Here is a 20,659-nt window from a genome sequence, read left to right as displayed (position 1 = left end):
TACCGAAAACTCACTTCTGAGAGCGATACAAAAGTCAATAGCACTGAGACAGGGAAAGAGAGAGAGACGAGGAAGGGGGATGCCAGGTAGGAGGAGTGCTCTGTCACTGCTCCCTGGTCTGTGTTTACAGTTCATTCGTTGGTGTTAAAAACATCAGGCTGCCAATTTAAATCGCAGCTGGCTTGGTGGGAATTTAGAGATTATCACTTGCTAAACAAAATCCTTTGTTTGCTTCAGCTTGCAGATTCACTGGTGCCCTTGGAGATTAAACCTGGCATTTCCTTAGCAACCGTTTCTGCTCTGCTGCATACTAAAGACAACAAGCATGTGCTTCAGGTACGGTATGATGGGGATTGGAGGAAACTCTCCATACACAGGGCAGCCCTGGCATCTGGGTCCCAGCTCTTCCCATGTGGCAACCCCTTCAACTAGCACCTGTGCCCACACTGCAGCAGATGTGGTCAGACGCTGTCTCCTAGTGCGCATGAGCGAGGCTGGACTCCTAGATGAGTCAGATGTGGAACTGAAAGTGGGCTGCTTCTAAATCTCTGTGCGCCCAGCTGAGATAAAAGGAGGAGAGGGATTATTCATAAGGAAAGGCCACAAATCACATTAGTGTCTGTGCCTAGTGCAAGTATTGGTATCATTCAGTCTTTCACCGTGGACGGTCATGGAGTAGAAGGTAGACAGCCTTAAAACACTGCAGGGGGGACCCCAGTCCCCTAAGCGAATGAAATGCTCTGTTCTCCTGGGGCAGATCATGGGGTTAGACCAGGGGTAGGCAACCTATGGCACGCGTGCCGAAGGCAGCATGCAAGCTGATTTTCAGTGGCACTCACACTGCCTGGGTCCTGGCCACCAGTCCGGGGGGTTCTGCATTTGAATTTAATTTTAAATGAAGCTTCTTAAACGTTTTAAAAACCTTATTTACTTTACATACAACAATAGTTTAGTTATATATTATAGACTTACAGAAAGAACCTTCTAAAAACGTTAACATGTATTACTGGCACGCGAAACCTTAAATCAGAGTGAATAAATGAAGACTCGGCACATCACTTCTGAAAGGTTGCCGACCCCTGGGTTAGACTGTGAACTGAGGTTCTCCAATGGTCAGCTGGGGAGAGAATCCTTCCCCATTCCGGCTTACGAGAGTAGTAGTTCTGCAGCTACCACAGCACTGCTTTGTAGAGGGAGGCAATGTCTAAATCAATGAAAGCCAGGCCTAGCTCTTCGCAGAGAACCTTTGCTGCCCTCCTGAGCTCCTCCTGCTCATAAAGGAGCTGGGGCTTGTGGGCCGCTCTTCTCCCCCCTCCGAGCCTGAGAAAAGATCAGCTCAGGGGCTACCCTGCTCCCTCCTCCTCCGTTCCTGGGAAAGGGGCAGTGGCATTTGGGCTGCTCTGCTCCCTTCCTCCCCTCCAGAGAAGGAGCCGGAAGCTTCCCAGCATGACTCGGCGTACTTCCCTGGGCAAACTTTTGAACTGCTCCAGAGAATGCTTTTCCAGGGCCTGCCTATGCAAAATCCCTCCCTGTAGGTTGGCTTTTGTGATGTCAATGAGAAGCGAGTTACTGACCCCGTTAACACCCAGAACCCCCAACAACTAGTTCCTCGCTCGGGATTTGCCAGTGCAGCCTGACTTGTGTGTGTGACTTCTGAGTTCGTCAGGGTGGGCACGGCCTCATTTTGTCTTGTACAGCCCTGAGACTGTTACAGGTGCTAAATCAATAATAATGGGCTAAACTGTGAGGCCTGAATCTGCAAGAGCAAGTGCTCAGCACGCTCCTTTAAGGTGTCTCAAGATGGGCACCCAAACCTGCTAATTGCTTTTGAAGATCCTGGCCTGCCGGTGATGACGGGCAGGGGAATCCAGGGTCAGCTTCCTTGTCTTCCCTTCAGAGCTGCAACACCCCCTCTCAGCAGTGAGGGGCAGAGCGTCTGCCCCTCCCCACCACCTCTTACGTGCGTGCACCCCAGGTTACTAACGCTGTAATAAGCTTTTCAGCTGGTCTGTTCCTGTGCATTCTTGCCTTTAGCCCCCTCCAAAACCCGCACAGCCCCCAGCCAGCAAGAAGAGAAAGCGGGTGAGTGACGACGCCCCCGAATGCAAACCTTTAAAGCCGTTGCTGAGTGGCTCCATTCCCATGGACCAGTTTGTACAGACCCTGGAGAAGGTAAGAACATATGTTTCCTGTAGCATGGAGGTTCAAGTGGACTTTCCCAGAGCCCAGAAAGCCAGTGTAGAGCAGGAAAGGGGATTATCTACGGTGGTCCAAAGGGATATAAACAGACTGAACAGGGTGAAAAGATAATAGATACCCTGAATATGGGGGTGGGGGTTCTGCTGGCTATGAAGTATCTTCCCAAGGAAAGTGATGGAAGCCCCATTTTATCCGTCATTTTAAAACTAGGTTGGACAAATTACTGCCGGATGCCACTGCGAGGAGCCATCCTGCTCTCTCATGGGTGGGGAGGCTGGATGGCCTGTCGGGTCTCGTTTTGCTCTTCTCTCACTGTACAAATACCTTTGCCCCCCACCACAATGTAAAACGTTTCTGAACTCTGGCTTTGTGCTCCGGACACCTCAGTAATGGTGTCTAGCCATGGGACTTCGGCGTAGCGTCACGTAGCTCCAGAAGGGATCCCCGCTAACGCAGTGCTCTTTAAACGGACAGCCTTAAATAATGCGGGAAGCCTCACGGCAAATTAACCTTCCTTCCTCCCTCTTTCTCCGTCGCAATGCGTGTTCTAGATCATCCACTGGTTTCTGAGGTGTGGAAGGGGAAAAAAACTATCAAATGGACTAAGGAGCAATTAAAGTTACTGCATTGGTGGAGCACTTCATGTCCTCCTTGGCTCCACTCCTGAAAGAGCCAGGTGTTTAGCTGGTGGAGGAGGGGAGAGGTTGTTTAGGGTGAGAACAGAACAGAGCTGTACTGGTAGGGAAGGGAGCAATGTCTAGGGGTTAGCACAGAGTACTAGAAGTCAGAGTTTTATTCCTACCCCTGCCGCTGACCTGGTGTGTGATCCGAAGCGAGTCACTTCAGCCAAAAGTTTCAAAAGGGCCGATTAACTTTGGGTGCCTCTGTTTTTGGAGGATGTCTTGCGATACCTAGAGGGCCTGATTCCCCCTGCTGGAGGTGCTGAGCTCCCACAACTGCATTTGAAGTCAAGGAAGCAACATGTCCTCAGCACCGCTGAAGATCAAGCCCCAGCTGTCTACAGTTGGGCACCCAAAATGAGTTGTCACTTCTGCACATTTTGGCTTTAACCTCCCTGTACCACAGTTTCCCCATCTATATAATGGGGATAATACTAAGCCTATAGCTACACTGCGCTTTCATCGATAAAATTGTTGTCAGTCGGGTGTGAAAAAAAACTCCCTGACCAACAAAAGTTTTACTGACTAAAAGCACCGGTGTGGACGGCGCTTTGTCAGTGGGAGACGCTGTCCTGCCAACAAAGCTACCGCCCCTTCTTGGAGGTGGTTTGATTTTGTCAGCAGGAGGTGGCACAGCTGGGCCGCTGTAAGGTGCACAGCGTAGACCCAGCCTCAGTGTTTATCAGAGAAATTTCAGTAGGCTTATAACTAATGCTTACAAAGCAGTTTGCTACTTACGGTAGCTTTCAATCCCACTTCTTCTAGGTATTAAAGAGTTTGAGTGCAGAGCTGTGTCTTTTATGGCCCTTAAACCCTCCCACCCCCAAATATTTCATTCTAAATGTGAGTACTTTCTCCCCAATCCCCATGTGCAGCATGGTTTCAGCGATGTGAAGGTGGAGGACACAGCAAAGGGACACATTGTGCTCTTGCAAGAGGCAGAAACCCTCATTCAGATAGAAGAGGATTCAACGCACATCATCTGCGACAACGACGAAACGCTCCGGGTCAAGTTGCGGGACCTGGTTCTCAAATTCCTTCAGAAATTCTAGCGCTTCCCCGACGGAGATCCGGCCAGCCTCTCCTGAACGAGGAGAGCAAAGCAGGCCTGTGAGATGACAAAACTCCAGAGAAAAATGGAACCGCTTCCCCTGGGGGAGACGCAGAGAGCACCTCTCTGATTTCATAAAGAGCCAGAAAACGTCTCCCGCGTGAGGAAAAGGGGGGAGTATTTTATAGATAATTAATTTTAACCAACTTTTTGCAACCTTTCAAACCAATTCCCTTGCTGTAAATTTGGGTTTAGAGCCCCTCGGTAAGAATTGCAAAATAAAACATATGCTGTATGTTTTCACCCAGGTGAAAATGCTACCTAGAAACACACAGCTGGCCTGGGTTACACTTAACACCCTGATCGTCTGCCTGAAAAAGCTCATTGCAGAAGTCTGCCCATGTGGCGCTCATTACTGGATGGGGGGCGGGAGGGGAAGGGTGTAGGTTATTTACTTTTTACCATCTGTGCTGTCTATTTCCTTTTGCTCTGATTGGCCAGTAAAACCAGTCCGTTTTATTTTCTGATCCTTTCTGCATTTGCACCATGCTGCAGTCACGTTTTCATTCCCCGCACTGGGGTGGGGCGGGGGGATATTTATCATCACTTGAGGCCAAATTTTTTTTTTTTTTAAAGATGGATGCCTAAAACTAGTCTCTTGCGTTTGAAGTTAGGCCCTTAAAAAAGTCCCCTGATTTCCCCTCTGCCCTTAAAAGGTCAGTGCCCCCAGCAGCTCATGTTGAAGTTGCTGGTAGTTCAGAGAAGTTGAGCTCCTTTGACCATCAAGGTACTTATTTGGGTGCCTAAATATGGACTTAACAGCATAACTTTAGAGGGAGTTAGGACTCCGCTCCCATTGTGCTTAACTCTTGTTTGATCCTTCTCAAAACCTCCCCCGTGAGCCTTAATTTTCAGAAATCTTGGCCTGAAATTTTAACAATCATGTGACCAATTCCATTCATATGAGGGTTTATAGAACTTTTCCCTCCTGCGTGTGGGGGTCTAAACTCAATTAATAGTGCCACGTTTGAAAGCAGCCAGTTTATCAAATTTCACACCATTGTTTCCGAATGGGATTTTTGTAGTTATTTGGAGTTCAAAAAACCATAGTAAGAATGCCAAAGCAGGGGCAGATTCTGTGGTTTGTCAAAGCACGTGCTTGTCCATGCCACATTTTGTGTGCATGTACGTATGTACGTACACTTGGAAAATACATTCACTTTATGGCCTGTAGGAGATTAAAGCAGTACAAGAGCAGCTCCCTAATAAAAAGTATTTATTTATGCTAGTGCAGCTTCCAAATTGCATTTTCTACACTTTAGATTCATGTTTGATGGGCTGGAGAGGCTCCCGCAGCTACACCTTTGCTGAGTGCATGTCATGGCATGTGACAAATAGTGTTATTAAGGTGATAAAAACTGGTTCCGGTAACATTAATCCTAATAAGAGTTTACAACATTTGCAGTAGTTCTGCTTCTTTATCATCCCTCTAAAATGGGATAAAAGAATTGGACATATTTCACCTTGTAATTAAATCTCCAAAAAGATTATTCTTAACACACAAAGGCTGTGTGATAAACTCATCGGAGTCGGGGAGGAAAGGGAGGGAGGGAGAGTGTGTGGGGAATACGTGAGTCCTTGAAAATGTCTGTCATCTGGGTAACTAAACTGTCTCCAGGGTTGAGCCCGAGGTCCACAGTGTTATGTTTGAGGCCACTAATTTGCATTGATAATAGCAGGAGAATTTACCTGAGACTTTAAGGAGCTGGATTCTCAAAGCTGAAACTTTGCATTAGTGCTTGTTGAGTCAGCCTTGCGGGAGTGTCCCCAAATCAACTGCCAGCCAGCAGACAGGCCAGCCAGATATTAGTTTCCCCTTGTCACTGCCTATACTGTGAGTGATTTAGTATCAGGAAATTAAAATCAAGGTCCTGCCACTTAATCCCTCAAGGAAACGCCTGGGACTTCAGGAGCAACAGCAGAGCGCAGTAATTAGCAATACGGGGATGTTATTTTGGGTCCTACTGTCACCATGACTAAGTGCAAGCGGTGAAGGAAATTGGTTTGCTGGGTGACGTAGATCTTAAAAATCCTGCTCAGTGTTGTGCTGGCAGCCCCTGGAGAAGCGGAAGTCAATTCACTGACTAGAATGGACACTGCGTGCTGTGAAATTCTTCAGTGTGTCTTTAATTACAGCCGTGTCATGCTTTGCTCCGGAACTGGGCTCCAATCCCCATTTTAGGAGCTAGTAGGGTAGGGCGCATGCTGGGGGGAAGGAGAGGGTCTATTCCTGATGCTTCCACACACTTGCCAAGTGAGCTGAGGGCTGATTAGCAGAGTCTGGGTACTTGCAACGCCCACTGACCTCAGTTAGAGCTCTGGGTGCTCAGTTACTTTGACTTTTCTTGTGCATCCATTTCACCACCTGCAACTCGGGGATCACGATACCCAGCTTTTGGTAAAGCGCTTTGAGCACTTTGGATTCAAGGTGGGGTTGGTTCACGGTGTTCTCCTTCTCCTGTTGTATAATGAGGGGAAGGGAAGTCTTGTTTGCTGAAACATAGGACTGGGATCTGGCTAATCTTGCAGACTGGGGGGAAATAGTTCCCTAATCAAGTCATCTGCTTGAGGAAATTGTATGGCCTTCGTTATGCAAAACATCAGCCTCCATCCCCGTGGACACTTCTGGCCTTAAAGTCTACAACTCTGGGGGCAGTTCCAGACTCTGACCCAGAGTGGGCGATGTTGTCCTGCAAGGTCCCAGGGATCCTTCCCCCCCCTCACTCCCCCACCCTGGCTCCTTGCTTAAGGCGTGAAAACTGCATCATATGTCTCCAAACAGAAGAGCCTGCTATTAAAGTAGACCAGGGATTGGGAAATCAGCTGTATCCACCATGGAGCTCAATTTCCCTTCAGACTCCCAAGTGTTCTTAAAAACAACGAGGAGTCCTTGTGGCACCTTAGAGCAGGGGTCCCCAACGCAGTGCCCGTGTACTGGCCGGTGGACAAGCAGCCGCCAAAATGCCGCCGAATTTCGGCGGCATTTCGGCTGCGACGCCTCTGGATTACGCTGCTTGTTGGCGGCATTTCAGCAGATGCTCGTCCGCCGCCACGGTCCTCCGTGGCTCATCGTCTGGTGCTCACCAGATGAAAAAGGTTGGGGACCACTGCCTTAGAGACTAACACGTTTATTTGGGCATAAGCTTTCGTGGGCTACAGCCCACTTCATCAGATGCATGGAATGGAAAATACAGGAAGGAGGTATAAATATACAGCACATGAAAAGATGAGAGTTGCCTTACCAAGTGGGGGGTCAGTGCTAACGAGGCCAATTCAATAGGGTGGATGTGGTCCATTCCCAACAGTTGACAAGAAGGTACCAATTCAGATATTTCTTGGGGGGGGGGGGCAAATGCTGGTGTGTGTGTGTGTCCCCCTCAAAAGGGACCCCCATTCCAGTTCCCACTAGTTCCCCTCCTCTTCCCACTCAGGGACTCCAGAGCTTCCTCAGCCGGGGAGTTGCCCCTCACTCTTACCACACAGTGCAGGAGCTGGTGCTGCCAGGAGCTGAGTTCTTGGCAGACTCCCCTGCACTCTGCCATAGAAGAACAGATTCCCCATGAGCCAGGTTGCAGCCGCATCTGGCCCAGCTGCATTTCCATCTGGCTGGAAGGACAGGCACCAGAGCCACATTAGAGGGGTTAAGACCCTGTGTACACGGTCTGTACGGAGGGGCAGCCAGGTCAAATGTCAGTGGTATTGTGACCACGCAGCCGGAGCAATGCTCCGGGCAGCCATACTGATTTAGTACAGGACAGCGGCTCAAAAGTGGCTGGGCCATGCCCCCCCACCCGCAGCTCTGCAGCTGATTGAGCCAGTGCAAAAGCCTTGAGGGTGGAGGGTTCTTCCTTCCCATAATTGGCACCACTGCTGACCAGTACATTACTACTCAGGCAAGAGTGCTTTGGCCATCTTCTGCCACCAGCTGTAACAGTTGCTTATAGATGTCAAAGGCATGATCGGAACAGTGCAAGTAACAGCCCAGCACACTCAGGCAGGACTTAACTCCCACCTAGACAACATTACGGTACCTTTGTGACTCTGGCCATTACTGATTCATAGAATATCAGGGTTGGAAGGGCCCTCAGGAGGTCATCTAGTCCAACCCCCTGCTCAAAGCAGGACCAATTCCCAGACAGATTTTTACCCCAGATCCCTAAGTGGCCCCCTCAAGGATTGAACTCACAACCGTGGGTTTAGCAGGCCAATGCTCAAACCACTGAGCTATCCCTCCCCCCATCACTTTAAATAGCAAAAAAAAGAAAGAAAGAAGAGGCAGAAAGAGGGGGTGTGTGGGTACTTTAACAGCACAGGTAATTGGTTTATAGTTCCCAGAAGATGAAAAATCCTCGCCTTGGTTGCAGCATGTGTGGTGGTCTGTCTACGCTGCACCTTGTGCCGGTCACTGGAAACACTTAGGCACCCTGAAAAGGCTAGTGGGATGCAGACATGTTGCATGGGCCCGAATGGCTCCACCACCACTTTTCAGAGCCACGTCAGACAGCTCCTGTTCTGTCTCTACCAAGCAGCGCTTGAGAATGAAACGCAAACGTAGCCACTGTTCCACGCTGGATCCTTTTCAAACAGCCAATTTGCAGGGCTGCACCTTGCAACCTCACAAGCGATTCATTTCCAGTACTCCCCTGGTCCTGCGCTCACCAGAGAGCCTTCAGTGCAAACCATCAGATGGGCCACTGGGTCAGAAACTAATGAATAAAAAGTTTAAATGAGCTTTTTGCACTTGAGCAGGCTTTATGAGGGAGATGATCATGGATGGGTAGAACAATATTATGGTGGCTTTCCATTTATCTTAGCCTTAAAGAACAGCCGGACCAATTCATTCACTTTCATTTTTCTTAACTCGTACACGGTACTGCCAGAGAGTTCTCCTGCTTCCCCTCCAGGCCCTGAGAGAGAGAGACAGTCAGCAGTGACTGTGTTACAAACGAAGTAGAAAAAGCAGAATGCAGCGAGAATTTCAGGGGGAATCAAGAGCTCCTAAAGTTGTGTGGGGAAAGTAAAATACTTGAGTGGAAACAGATCCCTTCACAGATGGGGGGGGGGGGATACGAAATTAATGACTACTCAAAAACAGCAGCAAGGCTGATCTCTTCTGAGCTCTGGCTGTACCAAGAAACATTAAGTCAATCACAGACGTAATTAAGATTCATTAAGTAGTTACTGATAACGAGCAGGTAAGGGCAGAGTTGAAAAATGTGAATATCCAGGAAGGTGCAGCATCATTAAGGGAGCTCTATAACCAGGGCCGGCTCCAGCTTTTTTGCTGCCCCAAGTGGCGAAGAAGAAAAAAAAAAAGATAAAGCCGCGATCGGCGGCAATTCGGCGGCAGCTCTACCGCGCCGCTTCGTTCTTCGGCGGCAATTCGGCGGGCGGTCCTTCCCTCCGAGTGGGACTGAGGGACCCGCCGCCGAATTGCCGCTGAAGACCCGGATGTGCCGCCCCAAGCACCTGCTTCCTGCGCTGGTGCCTGGAGCCGGCCCTGTCTATAACCAATGTAGGGTGCCACTGAATGAATTGTGAAGGCCTCACTCAGAACCAGAACACTCAAGGAAAAACCACAGTTGTCCACAGGGCTGCGCCGAATGACAGCGCCCAGACAGACACCCACAGGAGAGCGTTCCCTGGAACGGGCCTGCAGCTGTGGAATTCACAGCTAATGCAGCTCAGGGCCCGGTTAGCCACTGGGCCCAATCAAGTAGCAACATACAGCTGTCTATTCTCAACAAGGCCTCCCTTCCCCTAGCAGATCCACCCCCTATCCCTCCTACTCCCCAAATTGCAGTCTGTTGCAGAACTGTTGGCTTCACAGGAACCAGGCTCTGGTTTTTCATGAGAACACCCCTGCTCCCCTGAGATGTCTCCTCAGTGAAAGGATGCACAGTGCCTCTCCCCATTCTGTGTTATATTGAAACTGTCTTTTGTCATTATTCATAGGGCAGGGTGATCCCTGTCTGTTGTAATGCTCTTGTATTCCCTCCAAGCTGTTTTGATTGTTGTCTCTGATGGCTTTCCATTGATAGTCTTGGCATGGAGCAAGAGTGGACAATTGAGCCTGGCATTACTTCTCCTGCTAAACAGGGAGGGGTGACAACTCCCTCCTACCTGAATGGGCCATCACCAAGACATATTATTCCCAGACAACTAACGTTTACACCAAGTTCATAAAGCAGACTTTCAATATAAATACATTATTCCTATCCTTACACATTACCTGTACATACATCTGGCAATGATTATGACTCTTGACCAGTTACGAGCTTTCTGTAGATCCCTTCAGGCTATGCTTTATGGATAAATAGCCTGCACGATATGTTTGGTCAGGGCCGGCTCCAGGCACCAGCTCAGCAAGCAGGTGCTTGGGGCGGCCAAGGGAAAGGGGCGGCAGGTCGGGCTCTTCGGCGGCGGGTCCCTCTGTCCCTCTCAGAGGGAAGGACGTGCCGCCAAATTGCCGCCAAAGAATGAAGCGGTGGCGGTAGAGCCGCCGCTGAAGTGCCGCCGATCACGGGTTTTTTTGTTTTTGTTTTTTCCCCCCGCCGCTTGGGGCGGCAAAACCACTGGAGCCGGTCCTGGCTGGAGAGGGGCAGGTCAACTGTTGTCTAGGATTCTTTGGGCAGTGGCCCGCACTGTGACATTTCCCAAGGTACAGCGTGGACCGTTGAACAGCGGCGTCCCCTTAACTCTCTCGTCTGGGGTGCCTTTTACACTGCTTTGCTGTCAGAACAGCCACACCTGGCCGGCTCACACAGCCTTCAGCATGTAAATTCACCCCCAGTTAATTACATGAGCACGCTGACCAGTCACTCATGCATTACATTCAGGACAAATTACATACTCGCAAATTCTTAGTCCCAGCCTTGTTCCTCCAGCAATCTGTCCAGCACACTACTGAACAGTGCAAGCTCACAGGAAGTCCGTCCTTTCATCAAAGGAAATGATACATGCACCAGACTTGTTATCCTAAATGGAGTTCCCACACCTGCTAATCCAAACACACCGGTTAAGCTGAAACAATAAATAGGGCTGTCAATTAATCGCAGTTAACACATGCGATTAACACAAAACAAATTCACTTTTTTTTTAAAACGAGCATTAATCGCACACCTCAGCAGACAGGATTCGGCAGAGGCCGGATGGGGTGGGAGGCACCGGCTGCGACAGTAAGCGGGAGGAGGCCGGGGACAAGAGACTCCATAATATCCAGACGAGATGCGTAGATTACTGAAATGTCTCCAGACTCCTCGGAGCCGGTCTCTCACCCTCTTTCCCCCGCAATACTCTATTGATTTGTTTTACATGATGAGAGGAGTAAGGGCAATCACCAGCAGCCGTGAGGATGCAAAGCAGGTAAAGGACGCTTCGGAGCTGCCACTGCCAGACCCCACCCTCCTGGTGTCTCTACCCCCGACCCCCCGCACTGCACTAATCAATCATGACCCTGTCCCATAGTCTGTAAATAAGCAGGAAGCATTATCTCCCATTAATGTAAACAAGGTTTTTGTCTTAGGGCTGGTCTACACTACCGGCCCAATCAACGCGGTCGATTTATTTAGAAGGAGGGGTGGGGACCCAGAGAGACAAAAGATTCCTGCTGCAGTCATGAGAAATCCCCTAGCTATCACCTGAGCTGGAACAAGGACTGTACCAGGGGAAAGGATTGGGCCCAGATTAGGAAGAAGTCCAGTCTGTGAAAGAAGCTTATTGGAACATCTCTGAGGGTGAGATTTTATCTGAAATCAGTTTCTTAATGTATTGGGCTTAGACTTGCGTGTTTTGCTTTATTTTACTTGGTAACTTACTTTGTTCTGTCTGTTATTACTTGAAACCACTTAAATCCTACTTGTTATACATAATAAAATCACTTTTCCTTAATAATTAACCCAGAGTAAGTAATCAGTACCTGGGGGAGCAAACAGCTGTGCAGATCTCTCTATCAGCGTTATAGAGGGCGGACAATTTATGAGTTTACCCTGTATAAGCTTTATACAGAGTAAAACAGATTTATTTGGAGTTTGGATCCCATTGGGAACTGGGTATCTGGTGCTAGAGACAGGAGCACTTTCTAAGCCATTTTCAGTTAGGTCTACAGCTTTGGGGGCGTGGGTCAGACTCTGTGTCTTGTTGGAGCAGATTAGTGTATCTGGCTCAACAAGACAGAGTTCTGAAGTCCCAAACTGGCAGAGAGAATGGGCTCAGAGGTAGTCTCAGCACATCAGGTGACAGTCCCAAGGGGGTTCCTGTGACCCAACCCGTCACAATCGTGTCTACTATAGATGCGATAAATCAACCGCCAATCGCTCTAACATTGACTCCGGTACTCCACCTCAACGAGAAGCGCAAGGGGAATCGACGAGAGAGTGTCTCCCATCGACACACCGGAATGAAGACACTGCGGTAAGTAGATATAAGTACGTCGACTTCAGCTACGTTATTCACGTAGCTGAAGTTGCGTAACTTAGATCACTCCCCTGTAGTGTAGACCAGCCCTTAGTGATTGGCTGAACAAGTAGGACTGAGTGGACTTGTAGGCTCTAAAATTTTATATTGTTTTATTTTTGAATGCAGTTATGTAAAAAATAATAATTCTACATTTGTAAATTGCACTTTCACGATAAAGAGATTGCACTACAGTATTTGTATGAGGTGAATTGAAAAATACTATTTTTATCTTTTTTACAGTGCAAATATTTGTAATCAAAATAATATAAAGTGAGCACTGTACACTTTGTATTCTGTATTGTAATTGAAATCAATATATTTGAAAATGTAAAAAACATGCAAAAATATTTAAATAAATTGTATTCTATTATTGTTTAACAGTGTGATTAAAACTGATTAATCACAACTATTTTTTAATGTTGCGATTAGTCACGATTAATTTTTTTAATCTTTTGACAGCCCTAACAATAAGATACATTTATTAACTACAAAAAGATAGATATTAAGTGATTACAAGTATTGAGGTATAAAAGTCAGGACTGGTTGCAAAATAAAAGAGTAATACGCAAGCTAATACCTAACTTAACAAGCTAAGTGAACTTAAAAGCAAAGGTTTTGTTTCACCATACGCTGTTGTAAATTTCACAGGCTGGGTCTCCTTCCAGCCTAGGACCCCTCCCTCTTTGTTCAGTTCTTTGAGAGCCATTGATATAATGAGCAGAGAGATGAGGGGAGGAGAGGTGAAGTCAAGAGTTTTCCTCCCTTTTTATAATATGATCTCTTGTACTAGAAACATCCTTGCTGAGTCCTGGTGACATGCAGTCTGTTGCGCATGTGCAATTTGAACCATCCCTGTGATGCAATGTTTCTTGTTTACCCCTTCCTGTTGCTGCAGAATGGCTGCTTAAGCCAGTGATGGCCCTTTAACACCTGTCTAAGGGTGCTAGTGTGTCTTTGTTTCCAGGGGTGGCTCTAGCTTTTTTGCCGCCCCAAGCACGGCAGGCAGGCTGCCTTTGGTGGCATGCCTGCGGGAGGTCCCCGGTCCCGCGGATTCAGCGGCATGCCTGCGGGAGGTCCGCCGGTCCCACGGCTTCGGCGTACCCGCCGCCGAATTGCTGCCAAATCCGCGGGACCAGCGGACCTCCCGCAGGTATGGCGCCAAAGGCTGCCTGACTGCTGCCCTCTCAGGGACCAACAGGGCGCGCCCCAGGCACGCTCTTGGAGCGCTGGTGCCTGGAGCCGCCACTGTTTGTCTCTTAAAAACTGGTCTGTGCCTGACTTTCTAACTCTGGAACATGTTACAGCAATGTTATACAGTAAAAACTTATAACTTTACATACCATGTTGATATACATATTTTACCAGCACAATAATGTTCAGCAGATTTTGAGTTTTACAATGATACCTCACAAGGCATACTTTGTACAAAATTTAGGATAGTTTTGTAAAAGTGGTGACCATAATAGTGTAGACCATCACACTTACCCACTCTCATCTTCATTAGGATTTGGCATCCCTAACCCCAGCTGAGCAACTGAGGGTCAGCTGTGGGTGACCCCCTCAATCCAGGCATGCTAAGTACAGTTTTGCTTGGACAACAAGGGAAACAACATTTCATGACCCCTGCATTCAAATTTTAAATTTTTATTAAAGCTAATGTTAAAAAAAATTATATAATACATAGTTTGAGAAAAAGGTGTCTGTACATCTGGGTATAGTGCTTAGATTATCTACAAATACAAAGTTTGTTTTTAAAGTCATAAGATACATATAGTGCATAATCAGCGATAACCCTCATTTAGGTGAATGAATTTAAGAATATAGTTCAGATATTTAGCAGCCATGCATTTGGGTGCAATACTCATGAAAAAAGTTATACAGAGAGTTGGTGGCGGAAAGCAAAATATATCAATGAGTGAAGATTGTCCCTCAGTCATTGAGAATTTAGGATAGCTTGTCCACTTAGAGAAAAAAACAGTCCATCAGGAAAGTATCTGAGTTACTTTCCCGACTGCGCCTCTCATCAGCACTCCAGCTCATGCCTCCTGGTATTGCCGATGTCCGGTGATGTGTTCTATGTAGATGTCCCTCCACCACCTGACGGCGTCTGACACCCTGAGTGGCCGCTAGAGTGAAGTGTAATAACCCCAAACCAGCCAAAACTGATCATTTTGGCAAAGCAGTTCCATCTGCTGCACACCTGGGCAGAATAGGCGTGTCTATGCAAACACAGTCTGCTCCTGAAATCTCTGCCCCCAGCTCATCACTAGAAATCAGGGGAACTCACTCAGACCCTGCTTGCACAAGAATTAACATTTTATAAGAAAGCCGTTCGATAATTTAATCAGGGCCGCCTGGGGGGGGGGAAGTGGGGCAATTTGCCCCAGGCCCTGGGCCCCACAGGGGCCCCCACGAGAATATAGTATTCTAAAGTATTGCAACTTTTTTTATGGAAGGGGCCCCCGAAATTGCTTTGCCCCAGGCCCCCTGAATCCTCTGGGCAGCCCTGAATTTAAAACCCAAATACTTACTACGGCAGTTTTCCTTTCACTCACTCCCCCGCGACACACCCCCAAATTGTGCTGTGTGTGTCTTCATTCTCCATGATGGCTGAAATACTTGGATCATATTTAAGAAGGCTCTTCTGCCTGGCTAGGTATTCACTGCGGCCCCTGCATGGGAAGGGAAGGGCTTGAGACAGTCTCCATAAGAAGAACTCAATGAATTCTGGCATTTGATCTAATTTTTTTTATTACTATTATTACATTTCTTAGTGGATTAAAATGAATGTTCACAATTGTCTTTACCTCGTAGGCACAACAGTGAGTTCTGTCTTTTATTAATTGCCTGGCTAATAAGCATTCATTTCCCGCTGACTGCTCTTAATATTTACTATTTCCAGCTTATAAATTACAGTAAGTTGCTGTCAGCCTCACGGGGTGGCTGCATTCCAGCAGGTTCATTCCAGCCGTCAGCACTGATCGTTTTGCTTTTCTAATTTCCGTTTTACCTCTTTGGTGCCATTCGGTTTAACCAGAGGGTAAAAACCTGCATTGCCCCGGTGTTTTTTATGAGACGACGAGAGGCGTTTCGTGCAAGTATTATTGGTTATTTGTACTGATTAGAACCCAGGAACCTGCGTCATGGACCAGGACCCCATTGCGCTAACACAGAACAAAGATGCTCCCTGCCCCAAGCGGTTTACAATCTAAGCAAATGATTGATCGGTTGCAGCTGGCCATTCTTTGCTGCAGGAAGTGGGGATCTAAGGTTGCTATGGAGGCAGAGGAACTCTTGAAGAATTTTACACATGTTGTAATTTACATGGTCCTTTAAGCAGCACGGTGCGTTCGGGAGCTAACGCGCACCACTGAGCTCTTGAAGGAAGTGGGGGTGTCCCTATGTACTGAGGAAAGCAGAAGAGCAAGAGGGGGCATTTGAGGAACATTCCCTCCCAACCCAAGTACTGGGCTAGCTCTTAGGGTTTTCTATAGGACCCATCACTGCTAGCACGTAAGCATCGGGGCTGGCAATAGCACATTTGCTGTGGGGGGTCCTAGAACAAGCTTCTGCCCTTGGTCTGACATAGCCAGGGGTTGCTGATCGTCAGGCAATAGTGCAAGTAAGGCGGTACAGTACGCTGTACCAGCAAGATATCTATAGCTGGTCCGATGTACCGGAAAGAGGAGCAGCAGAACGTGGGGCCGCTGGGTGGCCCCACGCCGGCAGCTCCTCTGGCGCAGCTGTACCGCCCCCAGCCTGGCCCCCAGCCCTTCCACGCAGAGTCTCCTCCCTCTGCACAGCAGCCCCGCTGGAGGACAGGGCTGGGGGCGGTACAGCCGCCGGAGGAGCTGCCGGCATTCTGCTCCTTTCACCGCTGCCCCTCCTGGCAGGCCTGCTGTACAGACAGAAGAGACCCTGCATGCAAGGGCTGGGGCTATACAGCTGCGCCGGAGGAGCTGCTGGCGTGGGGTTGCTGGGCGGCCCCACGTTCTGCTCCTTTCGCTGCTGCGGTTCCGAAGGTGCAGCAGGAAGAGGACAGAGCCCCTCCATCCCCAGGTAAGGGGGGGTGGATCATGGGGAGGGGACGGGCAAACCGTGGGGGCCCTGGGCTGGGGGTGGGGCGGGGAGGAGTCACGTGGAAGGTCACGTGAGGAGGTCACGTGTCCCATCCCCTCCCCCGTGGGGCTCCCCATACCAGTAAGAAATGGATTCCACTTGCCCCACTGTCTTCAGTGCACAGCAACAAGGCTTTAGCAAACTCAGGGAGTTGGTAGGTAAGATCCCATGGGAAGCAAGTGTGAGGGGAAAAACAGTTCAAGAGAGTTGGCAGTTTTTCCAAGAGACATTATTAAGGGTACAAGAGCAAACTATCCCACCGTGTAGGAAAGATAGGAAGTATGGCAAGAGACCACCCTGGCTTAACCAGGAGATCTTCAGTGATCTGAGCCTACAAAAAGTGGAAGCTGGGTCAAATTACAAAAGATGAATATAAACAAATAACACAAGTAAGTAGGGACAAAATTTGAAAGGCCAAGGCACCAAACGAGATTAAACTAGCTAGAGACATAAAGGGTACCATGAAAACATTCTACAAATACATTAGAAGCAAGGGAAAGACCAAGGACAGGGTAGGCCCATCACTCAATGAAGGGGGGGAAACAATAACAGAAAATGTGGAAATGGCAGAAGTGCTAAATGACTTCTTTGTTTCAGATTTCACCAAAAAGGTTGGTAGCCTACTACATCTGGTAATTTATTCCAATGGTTAATCACCGTCACTGTTACAAATGTGTGCCTAGAGGGTCACGTGGTACCTGTGAGAACGATGGAAGCCTAGTCCCAGACCGCTTCTCTCCCCAAATATTAATTCATCTCTAATAATTACTTTCCTAGCAAATGGACAATATGTTTTTGTCATAAAAGTTTAAATTAATTCTCTGAATAAACTTCCAACTATTGAATATGGATTGCAGTGGGGGGGGGGAATGAGAGGCCTAAAACCAGCCATCTAAGCAGCTGAAGGGGGAGCCCACCAGGCCACAGCAGAGCCTCGCCCAGAATATCACGGCGCTGAAAGAGTTCCTCCCAGACAGATTAGATTCTAGCTCAAAAGATATTTGTGGCCTCTCTAAAGACATATGTGATATAAAACCCTGAATGATCCACTTTGGGAAACAAGCTACAAACGGCTGCCATTGAAACCAGTGACATTTAAGAAGAAACTGCCTCCTTAAAACTTAAAGTAGACAAACTGGAAGAAAAACAAGATAACTTAGAAAATGGATCTCAACGAAACCACCTTTGCCTTTTGGATACTGCTGAGGGTCTAAAGGAGAAGAATATTATCAGCTTTCTCCAGAAGATGCTTCCTGATGTATTTGAATGGGATCCCCAGTTTCCCCCATTTCATACTGACAGAGCTCATCGAATGCCTGATGCTAGAAGGCGGGAGTCTGACAAGTCCAGACTTCTTATTGTCTTCAAGTTGCTGAAGTTCAATGATAAAATAATGTTCATGAATGTTAATGAATGCTGCCAGAAAAGCTGAAACCCTGATGTACAAAGGCCATAAAATTTCTTTTTCCTGACTGTACCATAGAATCTCTATGGCTAGAAATTTCATGCTTGACTAATAAGAGTAGAGCAGGAAGACTATACTATCGACCGCCTGACCAGGATGGTGATTATAGCAGAACCACTCAGAAATAGTGACCATAATGTAATTACATTTCACATCCTTCTGGTGGGGAAACTACCAAAGAAGCCCACCACAGTAGCATTTAACTTCAAAAAAGGGGAAATACACAAAAATGAGGAAGCTCGTTAAACAGAAATGAAAAGGAACAGTCAACAAGGGTGACATGCCTGTAAGCTGGATAGAAACTATTTTAAAGCACCACAAGAGAGGTTCAAACTAAATGTATACCCCAAACAGAATAAAACAGGAGGAGGACCAAAAAATGCCACGATGGCTAAACACCGTAAAAGAGGCGGTTGGAGGTAAAAAGGCGGTCTCTAATCATTGGCAGTCAAATCCTACTGAAGAAAATAGAAAGGAACAGAAACTCTGGCAAGCTGCAAATATCCCCTTTCTTTCCGTTGGCGTGGTTAAAGACTAAATCAAGAATTGCATCTCCCTGGGTGGGTTGCAAGACAAACTGCTCCCCAATCTTGCTGTGCTTAGACACCTCTCCCATAGCTCCAAAGCGGTGGTGGCGGCAAAGGGAAAACTTCCCTGATCAGGAATTGAACTCAGGCTGGGGCAAGGAGAGCACTGAATGCTGACCGCTAAACCACCAGGGGGAGGGCGGCCAAAAGTGCCCTCTGCGTGCAGGCTTGAGACCAGCTAAGCACATGTTGTCAGGGTGGCAGGGTGAGGAGTCACCAGAGGACAGTTTAAAGGCCCTTTCAGACCAGGCCCTGGAGGATGGAGTTTGAAAGGAAGGGAGGGAGAAGGAGAAAAGAAAGAGACACTTGAAAAAGAGAAACAAGAAACTCAAATACACTGGCCACAGCACAGAAGCAACCTCCAGGAACCAGCCTTTTCTGACCAGGAATCAAACCCAGCCGCAGTGCTGAAAATGCCCAAACTTGACCACTACACCCTCAGGGAGAAGCCACAGGACAACAGCAGGCAGCTTCTGCTCCCACGTGTGGTCCTGCTCCCAAGCAGACAAGCCTTGCAAACCTCAGCAGAGGAACCTCTGCACTCCAGCTAACTGCAGGGAATGGTCAGCCAGAAGGGGCAAGGGCCATGGCAAAAAGTCCCAGTTGGCCTTCTCTGAGGTTCAAATTCAGGACCTCCAGATTATGAGTGACGCGCTGCCTGCTGCGCTAAGAAAGCCCCTTGGCAAAGCCCTCGCCACTGCAAGCTCCCTTCTCACTGCCACCGCACAGCGCACTTCACTTCAGCTGCAGGACGGCCTGTGACATCACCTGCCTGAAGGCACAAACAGCCCACCTGGGTATCCCGGAGCTGGCCCCTCAAGGGAACGGCCAAACTGGCTCAGAGCGGTGCCCCTCCTGCTGCAGGAACCTCTCTTCTGACAGTGGCCTTTGCCAGAGCCGCCCCATGGAACGAAGAGAAAAGGGCAATTTTGACTGAGTCGTCCCCTGTCGTCCACTGGAGGTCTCGGGACCCACAAAGCATGGCCTCGCGGCCCTGACCGTCTTCACTAACAGCCTTTGATGGACTGGTCCTCCATGAGCTTCTCTCCCTCTTTTTGGAACACACGTATGCTGAACTGCCCCAGGCTTTTGAATCTCTCCTCCTGTGGAAGCTGCTCCACCCCCCTCATCGCTTGTGTGGCTCTTCTCCCTCCCTTTTCCAGCTGTAATCTGTGTTGTGGGAGACGGGGCCACCAGAACGGCATTCACGCTTCGGGCACACCAGGGATCGACTTACGATTGTCTCTCTATTATCTGTCCTTGTCCGAATACTTCCGAACATTCTCTTAGCTGTTTCCACAGCTGCTGCTCATCGAGCAGATGTTTTCAGAGAAGTAGTCACCATGACTCCAAAATCTCTTCCTTGAGTGGGAACAGCTAATTTGGACCCCATTATTAACTGGGAGGTGTGCCAGAACTCTCGCTTCAGCCCTTTCAGAGGCACGCTGGTACTCATGGCTTCTGTCCCACGCAGGGGCAAGAGACTTCACTCCCGACATGCCTCCCACATGGTTGAACCCTGAGTCTTGGCGAGGCTGAAGCCCCGAGTCCTGGCGCGCCCTGCGTCCTGTTGGCGCCATTTATCTGTAATTTAGTTCATTGTTGCCCTCACCTATTCCAGGGTTTACTGTTCATATTACAGGCCCCAGCTGAGATCAGAGCCCTAGTGGGCCAGGTGCACACAGCCAGTCTCTGCCCCGAAGAGCTCATAACCTACACAGACAAGGCAGACACAGAAGTGAAGTGACCTGCTGAAGGTTACCCAGCCGATCAATGGCAGAGCCAGGAACGGAACCCAGGCCCCCTGACTCCCACGTCCTCTCCTCTGGAAACGCTGTCTCTCAATGCTTCCATCACCTCTTTGGGGAGACCAGGCCAAAGGCCTAGTCAGAAAGGAAGAACGGATGTTCGGTGAAGGCGCTGCACTGGGACTCAAAAGGTCTGGGATCCCTTCCTGGTTTGGCTATCGGCTTCCCTGGCCTTGAGCAAGTCACTTAGGCCCAGATACTCAAAAGATAGTTAGGCTCCTGACTTCCACTGA

General features: G+C 48.5%; 1 protein-coding gene across 2 annotated transcripts in view; it reads left to right on the top strand.

The window, feature by feature from the left end:
* INTS9 (integrator complex subunit 9) overlaps positions 1 to 4,309 on the top strand; it is an 82,721-nt gene extending 78,412 nt beyond the window's left edge. For both annotated transcript variants that reach the window (XM_024203525.2, XM_024203526.2), the window contains exons 15-17: positions 238 to 336; positions 2,035 to 2,172; positions 3,755 to 4,309. In XM_024203525.2, the coding sequence (XP_024059293.1) occupies positions 238 to 336; positions 2,035 to 2,172; positions 3,755 to 3,931 (414 nt within the window). In that variant the 3' untranslated portion in view covers positions 3,932 to 4,309. The remainder of the gene's footprint in view (positions 1 to 237; positions 337 to 2,034; positions 2,173 to 3,754) is intronic.
* Positions 4,310 to 20,659: the final 16,350 nt, after the last annotated feature.

Source organism: Terrapene carolina, unplaced genomic scaffold (assembly GCF_002925995.2).
Source record: "Terrapene carolina triunguis isolate 2854851 unplaced genomic scaffold, T_m_triunguis-2.0 Scaffold228, whole genome shotgun sequence".
NCBI classification, from domain to species: domain Eukaryota; kingdom Metazoa; phylum Chordata; order Testudines; family Emydidae; genus Terrapene; species Terrapene triunguis.
The sequence above is the reverse complement of the archived record's forward strand: the minus strand, read 5'-3'. Positions and strand labels throughout refer to the sequence as shown.